The 18,495-nt window shown below is 33.8% G+C and overlaps 2 protein-coding genes and 1 long non-coding RNA gene across 3 annotated transcripts; 2 read left to right on the forward strand and 1 right to left on the reverse strand.

Annotated features, from left to right (window-relative positions):
- Positions 1-1,144: 1,144 nt before the first annotated feature.
- Positions 1,145-4,187, forward strand: LOC144564279 (Late embryogenesis abundant protein, group 2). Its single transcript, XM_078313866.1, has 3 exons — positions 1,145-1,246; positions 2,088-3,031; positions 3,894-4,187. Exons 1-3 carry the CDS (start codon positions 1,180-1,182, stop codon positions 3,894-3,896), a joined length of 1,014 nt encoding a protein of 337 aa, XP_078169992.1. The 5' UTR covers positions 1,145-1,179; the 3' UTR covers positions 3,897-4,187.
- Positions 4,188-6,560: 2,373 nt separating this feature from the next.
- LOC144564738 (uncharacterized) lies at positions 6,561-7,427 on the reverse strand. Its single transcript, XR_013514728.1, has 3 exons — positions 7,319-7,427; positions 7,139-7,207; positions 6,561-6,878 (listed from the first exon to the last, which is right to left on the reverse strand). It is a non-coding gene; the product is annotated as an uncharacterized LOC144564738 (long non-coding RNA).
- Positions 7,428-15,235: 7,808 nt separating this feature from the next.
- UFO (F-box family protein) lies at positions 15,236-16,507 on the forward strand. Its single transcript, XM_078313322.1, has one exon. It carries the CDS (start codon positions 15,236-15,238, stop codon positions 16,505-16,507), a length of 1,272 nt encoding a protein of 423 aa, XP_078169448.1.
- Positions 16,508-18,495: the final 1,988 nt, after the last annotated feature.

Below are 18,495 nucleotides of genomic sequence, written 5' to 3' on the forward strand. Positions count from 1 at the left end.
TGCACATCACGTGGCACGATTTAAGTCTGTTGTACTTCACTTCACCTCGTTCGGACTTGGGACCCACATGTCGATCAAGACGGTACCACTTATTACCAATACCACCTTGATAATTTCTCTATATTTTGTTATAGTCCCTTTCGATTCCCAATCATCTTGCCATCAATATGTATAACTTCTTTGTAAACAATTTTAATAATGATCCATTTGAGTTTTATTTTTTTTTAAACGGTACTTTTGCTGTTGTCATAGTTTTCTTATAACTCATTTTTATATCAATGTTTTAAATTTTAAATAAATTATAAAATCATAACGATTGATCTGTATCATGCATATGAGCATTGGATGCTACTAGGAAAAATATAAGTTTCTAATTCTTATTTAAAAAATTAAGAGGCTGGAGATTAATACATTTAAATTTAAAAAATAATAAAAACTACTTATTTATGGGATTTGAAAATGATATTGGACTCCTACCCAGTGGCGAGCTAGAGTTTTCTCTAAAAAAATTATGAAAATATATATAAGATACCAAAATTATAAATTTATATCTTATTCTAATTATTTGTTTTTTTATTTCTATACTTTTGTCAAAAAATTATGAATTTATTATTAATTTTCAAAATAATTACTCATTTTCTGCTAACAACAAGTGTCAGTTTGTCACAGACCAGGAGGTATTTAAGATTTTCGGGGCCGTTCGGCAACAAAGGATTAAGCCTCCTTAAGGCTTAATCAGCTTTCTTTAGCTTCCTTAGCCGCCTAATCATACCGAACACCGGTTCCTTAACGCGGATTAAGAGCACCTCTTTTAGCTTCCTTTTGTCCGGATTTTAATCCCCTGCCCGGACTTTAAGGCATCCATACCCCATCTTTTAGCTTCCTTCGCCTTTACTCACGGATTAAGACAACCGAACATCAGTTCCTTAACGCTCATTAAGCTCTTAATTATTCACTATTAATCCTTTGTTGCCGAACAACTCCTTTCAGGACCATTTGCAAATGACCACGCAGATGGTTCCAAAATCCAAATAATAGACCCGGGCTCTTACTAATAATTTAAAGAAGTACAAGGACTTGTGTGAAATATTGGCACACTCATGAGCTCTGCCATCCGATAAAGGTCTTCTCCGATCAGTCTCTGTCTCTCTCTCTCTCTCTCTCAATTTCTCTCAAGGTATGATCGATCCTTCTCTTTATTTTACCACCATTGTAGCTGGTATCTATATAAAATCGATTGATCGAGGTATCTGATTTCAATCGCGTCTTGATCTTGTCTGTTTGCCCTTTTTCTCTCTCTCTCTCTCTAACAAAAAAAGAAAGAAAAATAGTAGATCCTAGATAGATCTATTCTGCGATCTGCTTATACAAGCTTTATAGCTTTAAGGAAAACTAAACAGAATTTGATTTGTGTGGGAAATGACTGCTTGTGTTTTCTCTCTGTAATACACGGAGCATGCTGGTCTGAAGTTTCTCATTTTATTCTTTCCAAATTCTTAGGACTTTCTCTGATTGGGTGACAGATACTTTTTTTACGGGTACATTTGAAATTTTTGTTCTTTGTGTAGATCAACGTTTTATCCGATAATCACTATTAATAATCATTTGTTGACTTCTTCTTTGTGTGGTTTTACATTATGGTGCCAAGCCTTTTTGTAAACAACAACTGGTATCCTGCTATTGTTGTTTCTCATTGATTATATTGATCCAATCGGGAAGATCAATGGCAATAATTTTGTATTATAATACAGAAATGTCTTGTGTCGTTTCGATGGAAACTGAAAAATATATACCCCTAAATTATAGGTTTTATTAGATCTTCTAAATTTGAGATCAAGCATGTTTCTTTATAAGCCACTGAATTTCTTAACTATAACAGATATTGACATTACTTACAAATCAGGTATTTTTTTTTATCCTTTCCAGGAAGACTACTGGTCATTTCAGTTTTAATTTTTGTTAACCAATATATGTGGGTATAGATCTAAAGTCAACAATTTGGGTAAATGTTTGCATAGTTCCGAGTTCATTGAGCTTATAAGCAACATTTGCTGCTTCACTGATACAACATTTGCATTTGATTTCAGTTCAATCAACCATGTCTTCATCTGAGACCACCGACAGGGAACACCATAAAGAAAAGAAGGAAGAAGAAAAAGAAGGAGAGAAGGAAGGCTTCATTGAAAAGGTCAAAGATTTCTTTCATGACATAGGTGAAAAAATCGAGGGTGCAATCGGTTTCGGTAAGCCAGATGCTGATCTCAGCGGCATCCATATCCCGCACATAAGCCTCCACAAGGCTGAGATAGTTGTTGATGTCACAATCAAAAACCCTAACCCTGTTCCAATCCCTCTGGTCGATATCGACTATTTGATTGAGAGTGATGGGAGGAAACTGGTATCGGGTCTGATACCAGATGCTGGTACAATTCATGCTCACGGTTCCGAAGTTGTTAAAATACCAGTGGTTTTAATCTTTGATGATATTAAGAATACATACAGTGATATCAAGCCGGGAAGCATCATTCCGTATAAGGTTAGAGTCGCATTGTTGGTAGACGTGCCGATTATTGGGAGAATAACTATTCCATTGGAGAAAACCGGTGAAATACCAATACCGTACAAACCAGATGTGGATGTTGAAAAAATCAAATTTAAAAAGTTCTCCTTTGAGCAAACAGATGCAGATCTCCATTTGAAGCTGGAGAACAAGAATGATTTTGATCTGGGGCTAAATGCCTTGGATTACGAGATCTGGCTTTCTGAAATCAGTGTGGGGTCCGCTGAGCTCACGGAATCTACTAAAATTGATAAGCAAGGAATAAGCAAGATGATTATTCCGATTTCTTTCAGGCCAAAGGACTTTGGGTCAGCCTTGTGGGACATGATTAGAGGGAGAGGTACTGGTTACACTATAAAAGGGAATATTGATGCGGATACCCCTTTTGGTAATATGAAATTACCGATCATTAAGGAAGGCGGTACAACTAAGCTAAAGAAAGAGGATGATGACGATGACGACGATGATGAGGTAAATATACTTGTATTATAGTTTGGGGAAACTTTTATTTGTTCATAGTTCGTACCTGATTTAGTGCTGGACATGTATTGTTTTTTAGTTTATGGTGGGATTTGGTTACTGGATAAGTAAGCTGATCATATATGATGTAATAATGCAGGGGGGATTTCATGTATATCCCTCAAAAACATTGAAACTACATATTTCTCCCTCTAAATTTTACAATTATCATATTTATCCTTCTAAATTTCAAAAACTCACAAATTTATCCATTTTATTACCTTTTCTATTAACCCTCATCTTAAAATTTAAAAAGTACCTATGTTAGCCCTTATAAAAAAAAATGTAGAATGTTTAACAAAAATTCGGTTTTCTAATTGGTCGGTTTCCAGGAGCAAATGGTTCATTTCTCTACTCCTGACGCAAACACTATGACATTTAGCTATACGCTTGTGTAAGCGTCAGAAGTGGAGAAATGAACTATTTGCCCTCTGAAATTGACTAATTAGAAGATTGACATTTTTCTTAAACATGCTACATATTTTTATTTTTTAATAAAGGGTTAATTAGGTACTTTAAAAATTTAAATTGAGTTTTAATAGAAAAGACGATAAAATGGGTGAATTTGTGAGTTTTTGAAATTTAGAAGAGTAAATATGATATTATAAATTTTAGATGTGGAAAATGTAATTTGGAAGTTTTTGAGGGGTATCCATGAAATTCCCCCAATAATGTATATCAGGTATATTCGTACTTGGTACTACCACACAGCATCGGCACCTTTCTTTTGAGAACAAGTAATAGTATGTGTAGTTCTTTTTGGAAAAACTTGGGTAAGTTGCTTATACCTGTTTATTTATTGTGCATTTGACAGTAATGGATGCGAGATTATAACAAAGTGCTTTATAGACTGGCGCATATGATATGGAGAGCCTGGTGGAACAGTTATGTATGCTTTGATAATATGGATGTCTTTGCTTTTATTTCATTAAATATTTTATTCTAGGGGTTTGCTGCTTGTTTTAATTAGCACTACAAGTCTAGAACCTGGTATTCTGTACTTTTTTTATATGGGATTTGCATTTGATATGTGGAGCTACAGCTATATAATATGTAGCTTTCAATTTTAGTTTGTGTGGTTTCATTATCTGATTTCTGGTGATGTGTCTGATGAAATGAAATCAAATTCTGGTTAAGAACCACAGTTCTTTACAGCACAAGTTATGTATTATGCTAATATTATGGTCAGACCAGTTGAGGTAATAGACTCCATTGTTATTCAGGTTTTGTCTTGAATTTCGTTTTGGGTGTGTTTGCGCATGTTTACTTCGACTTTTCGATTGAGAGCAATGATAGGAATCTGGTATTAGGGCTGATACCAGACAATGGTACAATTATCGTTATTGGTTCAGAGACCAATGTACCAGTGGTTAAATTTATAGGGTATCAAGAGCACTTACCATGAGATAAAGTTGGGAAGTGTTATTCCATATAAATTTATGGTTGTGCTGCTGGTTGTTGTGCCTATTACTTTAACAGACCATTGTGACTGTCAAACAACTAAAATTTCAGAAGTACTCCTTTGAAGAAACTGTTGCACGTGAATTTGAAACTGAAGAATAAAATTGATTTTGATCTGGCACAAAATGAATTAGACTATGAAGTCTGGCTCACTAATGTCAGCATGGGGTCTGGTGATAGCTCACTGAAACATGGAAGATTGAGAAGCATGGAATAAGCAAGATGATTATTCCAATTTTGTTCCGGCTGAGGGACTTTGGCGTCAGTGAAGTGGGAGATGATAAGGCCTCTAGAGTTTAGATACTTGAAAAGGTTGATACGGCTGTCAATCCGGAAGTGTCCAAACCTTACTGGCATACTTCCTGCCTAGGCTAAAAAGAATATAGTAACCTTTCCTGAGCTGCAAAAGCTGGAATTCTATGGATGCAACTCTTTAAAAGAAGTTCCATATTGCGAGCACTACATGTTTTGGAACTAGACAGTGTCCTGAAGTCAAGTTGTTTGGAAACACATGGCATTTCATGCATATCTTGTATCTCTCATGCACAAGTTCCAAGTAAGTGAGGAGAATTAAAGGCACAGACTCTTTGGGTGTCTGAATGTTACGGCCTGATGTCCTTGCCAGACTGGTTGGCACATAGGCCGACGTATATTCTCAAGACCTTGATCATTGACGAATGCTCATTGCTGAAGGAATTACCTGGAGGTCATGAATGGCTCTCTTCTCTTGAAAAGCTTCAGATTTCAAAGTGCCCTGACCTTGAAATTTTTTGCAAACATGAACCCTACTCTTCAATCATCTCACGAATTGGCAATAATCCACCAACCGCTAATTAATGCATCTTCAAGGTACATACTGTATATATATATTAACCTCGTTTATTATCTATGTACGTAAATATTTATATTGAATCCCTAACTTTCATTCCCACAAAAAATTAGTTGGGTCTTTCCGTCTTTATTGATTGATTCAATTACTAATCAGTACAATATTGAAAAATTAAATTGAATTTTCAGGCTTCACCCAGCTACCTACAAGGCTTATAAGTACCACTCTCTACTCTCTGTATGGATGGTACTTCTAGCTAGGTACGTACCAAACCTGATAGGTCCTAATTAATGATAATTTTATGTACCACTTAATTAACCTTCTTTTAATTGTTAATTTCTTTTTCGTTTTTTATGTACCACTTAATTAACATTCTTTTAATTGTTAATTTCTTTTTCGTTTTTTCTTGTTTCTTCAATAGATTCCTCAAATGACTACATACTTAATCATACCACCCCTGAACTAATTCTAGGTCCTATCATACAAAAATCCAGGACTAGTTCCTCTGAGTAGCCTATAGGAAATTAAAGAGACTTTGTTTCTGTTCAGAGTTTCATTTGCAAAAATTATATCACTTTCATGTTATCAGTTGCTTGCTTTGTAATAAATTTTATAATTTATTCATTTGATTCTTAGTTTTATGTTACTAACATACTCAATTACTCGTGCTATAATGCTGGCTGCCAATTTAATTCTTAATCCATGTGTAGAGAATGGGGCATGTATATACATTTTGAGTACGCAGCGTATATAATAATAACAATGATGATGATATAATTTACATAAATTACTGCTGGAGACACAACATCCCTAGCCTTTTTTTGCCCTATTGTTATATTTTAGTAATGGCCATGGCTTGTGCAAGCATAAATTTTAGGAGCAAGATAGTAGAAATTAGCATGATCCAGAAATAGAATCGATCCCCATGGAAAGCGATTTAGGTACCCTAGCTGTCTCGACATCTCGCATATGTATTTAGATACTGTTTATGCGCTATACGGTGAGTGAAGAGATTGGATAAGGGGTCTTTTAGTTAATATATGTTAGAGCCAAACACAATCTAAATTAACACAATTTAGATCTAATTAATATTTGCTTATCTTCTTAAGCAGCCCCTTCTGCCTGCTATTTAATATTCCAGTTCCTAATCCATTGTGTTAATTATTTCCTCAAGCTTGCACATCATCAAGATATGGATAATAATAAATATTATATATTCACTTCACTTTCAAAAGGAAGGCCAAGGCTCACATACAAGCAAACTATTAATTAACCTCACAAAGCAAAGCAAACTAATTAATGCCAACCAACTCTAAACAGGAAAACTTTATTCATAAAAGAAAAGCAGAATATAATTATAAATGCAATTAAAAAGCCCTGGAATTGAATTCTTCTTCAAGTTGCATTTTATCATTTGAAGTTGCTTGTGATGGAATCCGCTGCACCAGATGCCTTGTCGCTCACTGTCCCTGCTGCATCTTGCGCCGCGCACTTCATTCCTTCTCCCTTCTGAAAATAGAAATGGTGAATTTTATATATAATATTTAGTTAATTAATTAGATCGTTTTGCGTTTTAAATTGTTCAGCACATTTTCCTTCAGTCTAAAGCCGTACATAAAATAATAATAGAGAATAATAATCAAATAAAACCAAGATCAGATGATGAGTACCTTGTTTTCAAGTAAGATTAATTGAGAACTCAAGAGAAAAACAGTTAAAATGATAAAAATGATTAAGGAATTAATTGAGGCATGGATATATATTCGAACCTGCGTTGCTGATTCAGTGACGCTGGATGCGGCTGAGGAGGCTTTTCCCATCAGATTATCCGTCTTCTCCTACAATTAAAAATTAATTTGGTTCAGAGTTTGTCAATCCATGATCAAATGTGTGCTTGCAAAATATATAAAACTGATATCAGGAATTAATTACTAACTAAACTGGCATACCTCGGCCTTGCCCATGGTCTTGCCAGAGTTGAAAGCCTGCTCGTTCGACATAGTAAGAGAATAAGTTAATTAGGGAACTGGATTTGTCTTCTTAATTGATGTAATTTATGGCGTGGTTCAGACCGAAGACTTGAACGTCTATTTATACATGTATCGATCGATGAAGGGCGCCGGATAATGTGGAGACTGATGCCACATGGATGGCCACTAAATTCTAATTAATCCCAAAATTAGCCTGTGTCAAGTGATATGCTCAAAATAGCTCTTTTTTCTAACATGTGAACCATCAGTATTTGGGCTTATACACCTAATGATTGAATGAATGAATGATCTAGCCAATATCTGCAGATACCTTAGATAGATATGATATACTGTATAGCATATAACCAAAAATCATGCAGCTCTGTTGGAGAACATAAATGGTACATCTTGTTCTTTTCGAATGGATTCAAAGATTGAAATAATCGAAGCGCGCGAGCAAGATTCATGACTTCAAAATGGAGGCCCCAAACAGCGAAGATTGCAACAAATGGGGCACGGTCATATCCTGGTTTTAGTTGCAGTACCAATTGAGCAATCTTTTTTAAACTAAATTACCGTTTGTAAATAATTTGTTGTATCAATTTTAGAAATACAAGACAATACATTATAAAAAGGGATCGACTAACAGTCCCCCTACTTCAGTTCCCTATCTGTCCCCCGCACTAAAAGACAAAAAAAATAGTTAAAACGTGCTAACTACCACCAAAGAGCAAGATTAATGCTATTTTATTAATAGTCAAAACATATAGTATTCATACCTACGAATTTATAGTATTCATACTTATTATCAGAACCATTCGTCATATGTAAACACAAGCTGGAGGGGACCAGTAACGACCAGGGGACCACTGACGTCTTGTGACGGCCTGGATTGGGGACCGCAATCGTCTGAAAGCGACATTTGCCAAGATTGGGGACCACTACAACGAATCTATATATTATTCATATCTAAATAAAGAAGTATTCATATCTAAACAAATGAAGTATTCATACTGACGATTACGAAGTATTCATACATGTTTGAAATAATTTATACAATTCAAAATTCAAAGTCAGATTCATCTCTCTCACCCCACCTCTTCCAAGAAGTATTCATACTGACGATTACGAAGTATTCATACATGTTCGAAATAATTTATACAATTCAAAATTCATTGTCAAATTCATCTCTCTCACCCACCTCTTCCAAGAAGTATTCATATATAACATGAAGTATGCATATCTAACAAATGAAGTATTCATATCTAACTAATGAAGTACTCAATATCTAACAAATGAAATATTATTATATATCACTATTCATATCTAACTAATGAAGTATTCACACATGACACTAGCAATATTCATATCTGACACTAATAATATTCACACCTGCCCAGATTGGGACCAAGAAATATTCTCAACAGACTAGTATGCATATCTAAAACAATGAAGTATTCATATCTAACTAAAGAATTATTCATACCGACGATTACGAAGTATTCATACATGTTTGAAATAATTTATACAATTCAAAATTCAAAGTCAGATTCATCTCTCTCATCCCACCTCTTTCAAGAAGTATTCATATGTAACATGAAGTATGCATATCTAACAACTGAAGTATTCATATCTAACTAATAAAGTATTCATATGTTGCACTGTGACAACCTTCGCTGGGCTAGCATGGACCCCCTCCAATGGTGCACCACGCTCTCCTCGCCAAATCTCGACGGTGCACCACTCTCTCCTCGCCGGATCTCGACCGTGCACCAGGCTCTCCTCGTCGAATCTCGACGGTGCACCACGCTCTCCTCGCCGGATCTCGACGGTGCACCACGCTCTACTCGCCGAATCTCGACGGTGCACCACGCTCCCCTCGTCGGATCTCGACCGCCATCACAACCATCGGCGTGGGTAGCTGGTGGCGAGCAGTAGAGGAGAAGAACAGAGTGGGTTTTGAGTTGTGTTGAATTTTTTTTTTTTTTTTTTTTTTAAGAGAAGATTGAAGAGGGTGGATTTGGACCATGTGGGGGAACAAAAAAGAAAAGTTGTTAGGGGGACAGATAGGGGACAGATTCAAGGGGGACAACATCTTTACTCTTATAAAAATATAAAAAAAAATCTCAAATTGAAATTAGAAATACAGAGATGAAAAATGTAATTGAATGTAATTGAAAATAATTGTTAGAATGAAAACAGAAGCCAGCCCACTATATGAGTCTCATGTCAACCCAGCCTGGCCCAGCCCAGTATTAAATTAAGAACTGTTAAAACAATATAATTTTAGGTATTTCTATGTAAAATTATTGTGTAGTTAATCGTGTAGTTTATTATTGTATATGTTATTCGAGTTTAGGAAAAAAAATGCACATAAAATTTACTTAATACAATGTAATTTTATAAAAATTATTTGATTTTAAAATTTAACTTTTTATTTAATAATACAAGCCATGAACTTTATTTATTGATTTATTTCTCAATTTATTTTTCGTTGTAACTTTATTTTAATGAATTCATATATATTGTGTGCTTGTACTCTCCGAGGTTAGATTAATTTAAATTTACTTACTACTTACTTGCAAAGTTGCAAGTTTAGGATGCTAATTTAGCTTTTATGTGTTGATTTATTGTTTTGTAAATGTGTTGTGCATCATATTACATTAAAATGTGTAGAGTAACTAATAAATAGCTTTCTCAGAAATGAAGAAAAGAACTACATCTTTTATTACAAGAAAAAAAAAACTAGATATAAAATTCTCGGGCAATCTGATATAGTCCAAAAATCTCCCCAGATCTAATTCAAAACTCCCAATCTAAAAAAAATCAACTTTATAACAAAATTTATGCAGTTGAAATTATGGCAGTTGAAATTATGACAGTTGTGGCAGTTGAAAACGCGTCAGAAGTAAGCTAAAAATGGAATGTTTTTATACACAGAAATTTTCGGAGGACTGTAGTCCGGAAGACATTACCTTTTCTCAAATTTCTACATATTTAGCATCGTCAATTCTAAAATATGTACTTTTTTACATTGTTTAATTAGTGTTTAATTTTGTATAAATTTAATGTTGAGCAAGGAATATATAGACTGACAAAACTAAATTTTGGTTATTGGATATAACTGATTTGAAAATATCCTACTTTTTCTTATCAATATATTTTTCTTATCAGTTGTATTCTCACATCAAATCAGTACGTACTTAGGTATAATTAAAGCTCCCTTTAACAAAAAGATTCTAAATCCGTCCCTCTCTATACATAAATATCGTTGACCACGTAAAATCTGACGTGGTCGAACTACTTGTCTACCCAGCATAGTAACAAGATTCGCAAATAATTTAACTTTGAGTTATTGACGAATCAATCCACGTATTATTTAGTTTCTCAAATTATTTACAAATTTTACAAACTTTTTTTGTAAATTTTACAAATTATTCACAATTTTTTTTCCTTTGTTTTTTTCTCTCTTATGGTACTAAGATATCTGGTCCGAACTCGGTGTATAATTCTGAATTATTCTCAAATTATATCTGAATTATTTTTTAATCCATAGTTATACTTGAGGATCGAGTGCAATAAAAAATGGACGGCCAAATTAATTTCAACTAGTCAAACTCAATCCGGTGCCTATGAAAAGAGTCTGTTTTAAATGTATCCACCAATACCTAACGTGCAATGAATAATTTTAGACCTTTCTTTAAACTTCGGCACCGTTCTTTCAAAGTGCATGGATACATTCGGACCGTTTTGAATGTATCCATTGAACATATGAATTTATATGTTCAAAGTGCATGAATACATAACTTTAGTGTTATTCTTGCTAAAATCGTGTATCCAGTGTGTACATGCATCTGGCAAAGGTATTAAGGACAAATGGGGTTACTTGATTTTTTTTTTTTCAAATTTTTGTATTTATTTATAATTTTTTATATAATTTAGAACAAAATAATATAGATCCAGCAAAATTGATTTTTATTCACAATATAATTTTTTATATAAATAATCTTCATTTAATTTCGATTTATATAGTTTGAAAGTATAATTGCGCTGCTGCATATATACATCCTTTGTAAAATAAGATCAATCTAAGGTAAGTACTGCATTAATTAAGTATTATATGGCACTGGAGACTCAAGGTTAAAATTATAAACAAAGGAACAGAGACCGAGAAATAAATAAATAAATAAGGTATTTTAGATGGTGTCAGTAAGTGGAACAATAAAAGAAAGAGCATGGGAACAAAAACTTAACAAAAGTAGAAATACTGTAGAGAGAGAGAGTAATGAAAGACAGTGACTGAAGATACAAAATGGCAACAGGCAAACTGTGACTTCCATGCCTTCAATTTCTTTCTATCTCTGAATCTGAGCTTTCCTTCCATCATAGGACTTTAATTTGACAGCCTACTAGGTCCCTAGCCATATGTTATCATCATCGCTTAGTGCTGGATCCAAAGAATCAAACAAACATGGGTACGAAATTAAGAATAAGATACATTTTGGAGGCTTAATTAGATGATATTTAACATCAATGTTTTAACTTTGTTGAATCTTAAAGAAAACTTATCATTAATTATGTTTAAACAATATCAAAATTTAAAAATTCACACTTGCCTCAGTTGCCTGGACATGTCTCTTAATAGACTTGTCTTTGAATTGAAACAATAACTTGTTCGTTTTTAGCAAACCAAGTTGATCATTGTTATGATATGTGAGGAGGGATTCAATTACACTATTTTATGGTGACACATCTTGACACTATATTTTTATAAGTTATTTTTGCGATTTCAAAATTAAAACAGTTGATCCAAACCGTTCAACGTGATGTCCATATTAAAATGTACTTGGAGACCAAATTTTACATTTTTTTGGAAATTTATTACTATTTATTAAGATGTGTACAAAATTGTTGTTTTCAGGTAATTTTTTACCATTGAAAAATAGCAATTTAAAAAAATTCTAAATAAATAGTAATAAATTTCCAAAAAATGTAAAATTTGGTCTCCAAGTACATTTTAATATGGACATCACGTTGAACGGTTTGGATCGACTATTTTAATTTTGAAATCGCAAAAATAACTTATAAAAATATGATGTCAAGATGTGTCACCATAAAATAGTGTAATTGGATTCCTCCTCTGGTATATATATATTGATATTAATTGACTTATAAGATTCACAAATATGACCCGTGAACAACCATAGGTTATATAATCAAGTCATATATATATTAAAGAAATCATGAGTCAAAGTGCTTGATGATATAACTAAATTAAAAGCTTGTGCTCTATGTTAATTCAAAGAATAATATACCATTTTATATGCTTGTATGAGATATACATTTTTTTTAAATATATTAATTAAAGTCTAGTAAACTGCTGTCACGTACTAAATTTTAGAGAGATATGCTTATAAAATTTTAAATTTTACAATTTTAACTATCAACTAAAAATTAATATTAATTTCTTACTTTAGAGTGTTTGCTAATTTCCATGAAACATTATTCATATATAAAAAAAAGAGTATGGAAAATAGGAAATAAATAATAAAATAACAAACCTGACATGTAATATGACTATTAAATTCAATGACTACATTTTTTAACATTTACTGAAAATAGATAATAAATTAACTGTCAAAAATTTTAAAAAAAAATTGGCTTGTTAAAAATAAAAAAAGTATTTCTCTCTCTGTTTTTGTACTGCGTAGAACAAGACTATACAAATATTACTTGCATACCATGCTAACACAGGATTGGACATATGAATGTAGGACCCACAGTCTGATCTCCTAATCACCTCAAATTTCATTTCTTCTTTGGGGTATGGAACACGTTACATATCTGTGTTCAGTTTCATGGGAATAATACCTCACCTGACCTGGAGTTCACAAAAAGGTTCTTTGGTATATAACTCCTCTACAATTGCTTATGTGTATTCAGAATGGAATTAAACAAGTTCTTTATTTTCTCAAAAAGTTAATCGCTCAGTGTCTCTAAAAATATTTTATCTAATATTCAAATCTCATCCATCATAAGTATCCATGATTAATATTTAAGACTTCAATTTTTACTGAGACTGTGATTTAAAAGGACATTTTATTATGTAAACTAATCCTTTTGTTGTCAGCCAAAAAAAAAGAAAAAGAAAAGAATTGGAATGTAATAGAAGTAGATAAAACTTGTTCAGCAATGCTTACAGAACTAGAGACTAAACCATGAACTGGAAATCATGCCTACTCTGGACCTATTTGGATCCAACCGTCCAAGCTCTTGATTTTGAACGCAATCATTTGTGAATTTTGAGAGATCGATATATGTTGGGGTGTTTAAACGGTTCGGTTTGTTTGATTTTTAACTGAACAAAAAAATTTCATTTTAAATGGATTGGTTCAGTTAAAATTTTGAATTATTTCAGTTTAAATGGACCAATTTGATTTAGAATTTTCAAAATTGACCGAATTATAATGGTTCAAGTATAATTTATATTTTATTTTATTTAGTCATTACTTCTAGGGTTGTACAAAAAATTCATAGTTCGTGATTCGATTCGAGTTTGATTCGAAAAAGTTCTTAAAAAATTCGATTCAAAATAGTTCGAAATTAATTCAAACCAAATTCAAACTGGACCTGGTTTGTTCGAAATAGGTTCGCAAACTATTCTAGTTCGAAATTCAGAGTAACGTGAATCGTTAATTTTTGCTGATAACTTATGTTTGCTGATGCCTTAAAAGTTAAAACATAAGACCGCCCAGTCATAAGTCATATAACCCCTAAATCATAATCATCGCTCTCAGTTCTATAACCCCAGACAACATTCACATCTCACTTTTGGCGACAACGATCACTCTCCCTTGTCGTAAAAAAGTTCGTAAAAGATTCCAAATTGAGTTCATAAAAAATTTGATTCGAAATTAATTCAAACCAAACTCAAACTGGGATAGGTTCGATTCGGTTCGATTCATTTGCAGCCCTAATTACTTCCTTTCTTTTATTTTGGTTTAAATATTTAAAAACATCTACATATTTTGTATGAAATTGAACAATTTGTGTATGAAAATGTATAGTTTTTGTTAATAATGGAATTAATATATAGGTTTACTTCTGTTCGAAATGAACAAATTAAAATTTACTTTAATTTATTCGGTTCAGTTCTTAATCAGTTGTTAACTTTAATTAGTTCGGATTTATTTTTAAAAATAAAAAAAGTTTAGTTTGACTATCTTACTTCAGTTTTTACCGAACCGACCGATTGAACATCCCTAATATATATGTGTGCAAGAAAATACGTAACAAAATGTAAATTCTATACTTGTGAGTTGTGACAGAACCAGATATGTTAATATAAATTATGGTGAATTGTTTTGATTGTAACTATTTTATTGTAGAGATTAATTGAGGACTGATGCAGTACATGTGCAGAGTTTGATCTTTGTTTGACTTGGTCATGGTGTATATATCTCAACTCTCACGCGCTGCTACTGCTAGGATTCGATGACTAATTAATTAATTAGACTTGTGACAAGGAAGGACTCAAAGAAGAAGCATGCTATGTAATGAATGAATGAAATGAAATGTTGTTTTGGTCTTGCATGTGCATGAGTTGGCTATTTCACGTCGCGTTACCTGATACGGATTGTACTTTCTTCTTCCCCAACTATGATTACATTTTTTGGTTTTTTAATGTTTTGTCTTTTTCTCAACTCCTAGCTACTAATCACTCCTCATTCATCTCTAGCACTAGCAGTGTAGCACTGGGCAATATAATACAAACAGCATGGAGAGTATTAATTTAGTCAACTATATTATATATCTTTGTCTCTATTTAACCTCCCATTGACCTTTCAAAATATCCTTGTATGTATTATATATAGTTATATAATGTATAATGTATGTATGGCACGCTGCTGTTTTAACCCTAGCACCGCACACTATACCTTCAATAATATTGCGAATGCAACCAACCAAGACATATCCATGAGCATGAGCAAAAGAAACCCCAATTTCCCCTCCTCTTCAAACACCGGCCTAGACCCTAACATCTGGTGCCACCTTCCACCATCCCTCTTCGACCGCATCCTCCACTTTCTTCCGACACCAGCCTTCTTTCGCTTCCAGCTACTCTCTCGCCGTATCCATTCCCTCCTCTTCTCCCCTTCTTTCCTTCATTCCCATCTCCTCCTCTCCCCTCTTCGCCTCTCCTTCACCTTCTTCCCCAATTCCAACCCCTTCTCTCTTTACCTCCTCGACCCCGCTTCCCTCTCATGGCATCATCTTCCCCTCAATGCTCTCCTCCCTTCCAATGTCCCCATCGCTCCTGCTGCCTCATCTGGTGGTTTACTATGCTTTCTTTCTCTTGCACCTGGACCCAAAACCCTTCTTCTTGTTAATCCACTATCCAAACTCATTGCCTACCTTCCACAAACTCCTACACCACGGCTTTTGCCTGCTGTCGGTCTTTCAGTGAGCTCATCATCTCTCTCTGTTGTAATTGCTGGAGACGACCTCATCTCTCCTTTCTCCGTCAAAAACCTCTCTTCAGAATTCTTTTTCGCTGATGCCACCCCTACCTTCTCCCCATGGAATCTCTCTAGCTCTCTGCCTCGTTTGTGTAGCATCGAACCGAACCGCATTGTTTTTGGTGGTGGCGGTAAGTTGTACTGCATGAGTGTTTCACCATATGCTGTTCTGGTTTTTGATCCGATGTCAAATTCCTGGTCGAAGATTCAACCTCCGATGCGCCGGTTCCTGCGTTCTCCAAATCTTGTGGAAATATTGGCTAACGATGGAGGTATTGGAATTGGATTGGTGGCAGCTGTGGAGAAGAACCGGCTTAATGTACCTAGAAGTGTTCGTGTGTGGAGCCTACAGCTACAGCCTGGTGGTCATTCATGGGTAGAGATTTCTCGCATGCCAATTGATGTGCATGCCAGGTTTTATGAGAATTGCATGCAGGGTGTATTCGAGTGTGCCGGTCATGGCGGGCTTATTGCTTTTTTAGCCGGCGGGACAAATTCAAATTCTGACGTCGTTTTGTTGAATGTGTCGAGAAAGGAGTGGAGGTGGGCACCGCCGTGCCCATACCCACATCAAGGTGGAATGAAGGTGTTTGCATACGAGCCTCGTATCGCCACACCTGCCATAGGGCTGTTAACCATTGCAAGTTAGTTAATTATTATGTCCCTTATTGGAAATTGGCAATTAATTAGGTCACTGCATGAGTAATTCCTGTGTCTGTATGTTAATTTCTAAAGTGGTATTCCAATCCAATCAATGAGGAACCCAAAAGAGGTGCAAAACCTAACTGGAGAAGGGAAGAGCATGATGTAACTTTATTAGCAGTTGATATATATATAGTTAGTTATATTGATTAACTAAGTATTAGTTAGTTGAAAATGCTGTGGCCATGAAAGGTTGGTTAATTTGTTGTGGATGTTTGCCTTTTGCGGAGCACAATGGAATGAATTTGCTGTTTTCAGGTGTGACAGTGGAATGTGTTTGTTGCAAATACCAATATTGTTACTATGTTTTTTGTGTGTTTTTGTGCAAGTAGTGCTGTTGATAAACAGTAGTAATAAAGATATATATAAGGCGAGAGAGTGAGATATGGTGTCTTGGCTTCCACTTTTGCACTAAAAATCAAGTCATAATATGACATCATTAATTGGGAACCAACAAATTTCTTGTTTTATGTTTATTTCAATTACAGGTGTTTTTAACAAGAGGATCCACTTCTATTATTCTATAGTTAGAACATCTAACAAACATGATTTTACAAAGTTCAAACAGTTGATCCAATCCGTTTATCACGATAGATGTATTAAATGTGCAAACAGTTGATGCAATCCGTTTATCACGATAGATGTATTAAATGTACTTAGAGATCAAATTTTGTATATTTTTTTAAATCTTTTTACTATTTATTAAGCTCTAATGGATATTTTTTTACTCTTAATATATTAACTTTATTGCATAATTATTTTATTTTTATATTTATTTAAATAATAGTATACTATTATTTTAATAATAATATATCCTTAAATATTTATTCAATGTCACACCCCGATCCGGAGGTACAACGAACCAACCGTGTCTATTTACCATTCAATATACGTAACATATGATATTGATCTTTTTATGCATTGCCAATAGCATCCATTATTTTTGCCACATCTCAATTTATTTACAATAATTATCTGACATTTTATAGTGGATGATGCTAGAGATATACTCTCTGCACATTGTCAGATATAATAAACTCAAATCACATATCTTTAGGTGGCCCTGCTGTCAATTATAACCCGGAAGTGTTTCTCTGACTTTGCATAATGAACTTGTAACCCACAAGGGGGAACGAGTGAGAAATAATAAATTATTTCTCAATGCTGATTGCCACTCGGATTATTGGATTCGAAGGAAATCCATATTCAAAATGAAATCACCACACGAGAAACAAACAATTCATTTCAAAATGACGAATGCAAATGCTCAATAACAATATCCAATTGAACAACAAAAATTACATAATTAACTCAGAACTCTAAGAATCTTATCAGAATAAATAGTTTGGGTCAAAATCTTTTAATCCATAAAGTCGGATAACGTTTGGGACCTAATCTTTATAACTACTAAGTCTGGTAACGTTTAGTTTCTTAACTTTATAATTTATAGTCTGGTAACACTGATAGATACCATATCATGTATCTGTTGTGTCAGGGCTTATACCATTCTAACTATCCTGACAACTTGTTAACGGAAACAATATGAAATCAATATCACAATACTGTCATTATCGAAAAAGAAATCAATGATAAGACAGTTACCACAGTTCATTAGTCTCACAATCACAATTCATAATTTATTCAATATCCCCTACCCAATCGGTACTGGGTCCTGGAGTAAAGTATAGTAGCTAGTTAGACTTTACGATATATTAATCATTTTTTCCACTATTCGGAGGTTCAAGGATTACAGTATTTTATATTCAATTAATTCAGTCACTGTGGGCTCAATCAATCAATTACAAAAAGAATCAACCAATCTATAATTCAGTTTCAATTGTATTAGACTACGCATATGATGCAACAATTCAATCAATGCAGTCAATCAAATATTCAAAATCCACAGCGAGTTATGATTTAATTCATAGTTATGAA

The sequence above is a fragment of the Carex rostrata genome, chromosome 13, assembly GCF_964058835.1.
Source record: "Carex rostrata chromosome 13, lpCarRost1.2, whole genome shotgun sequence".
In the NCBI taxonomy this organism is placed as follows: Eukaryota; Viridiplantae; Streptophyta; class Magnoliopsida; order Poales; family Cyperaceae; genus Carex; species Carex rostrata.

Coding starts and splice junctions, on each gene's coding strand:
- LOC144564279 (XM_078313866.1), top strand. CDS start 1,180: ATGATCGATCCTTCTCTTTATTTTACCACCATTGTAGCTGGTATCTAT. Junction 1,247..2,087: donor TATAAAATCGATTGATCGAG/GTATCTGATTTC, acceptor ATTTGATTTCAG/TTCAATCAACCATGTCTTCA.
- UFO (XM_078313322.1), top strand. CDS start 15,236: ATGGCACGCTGCTGTTTTAACCCTAGCACCGCACACTATACCTTCAAT.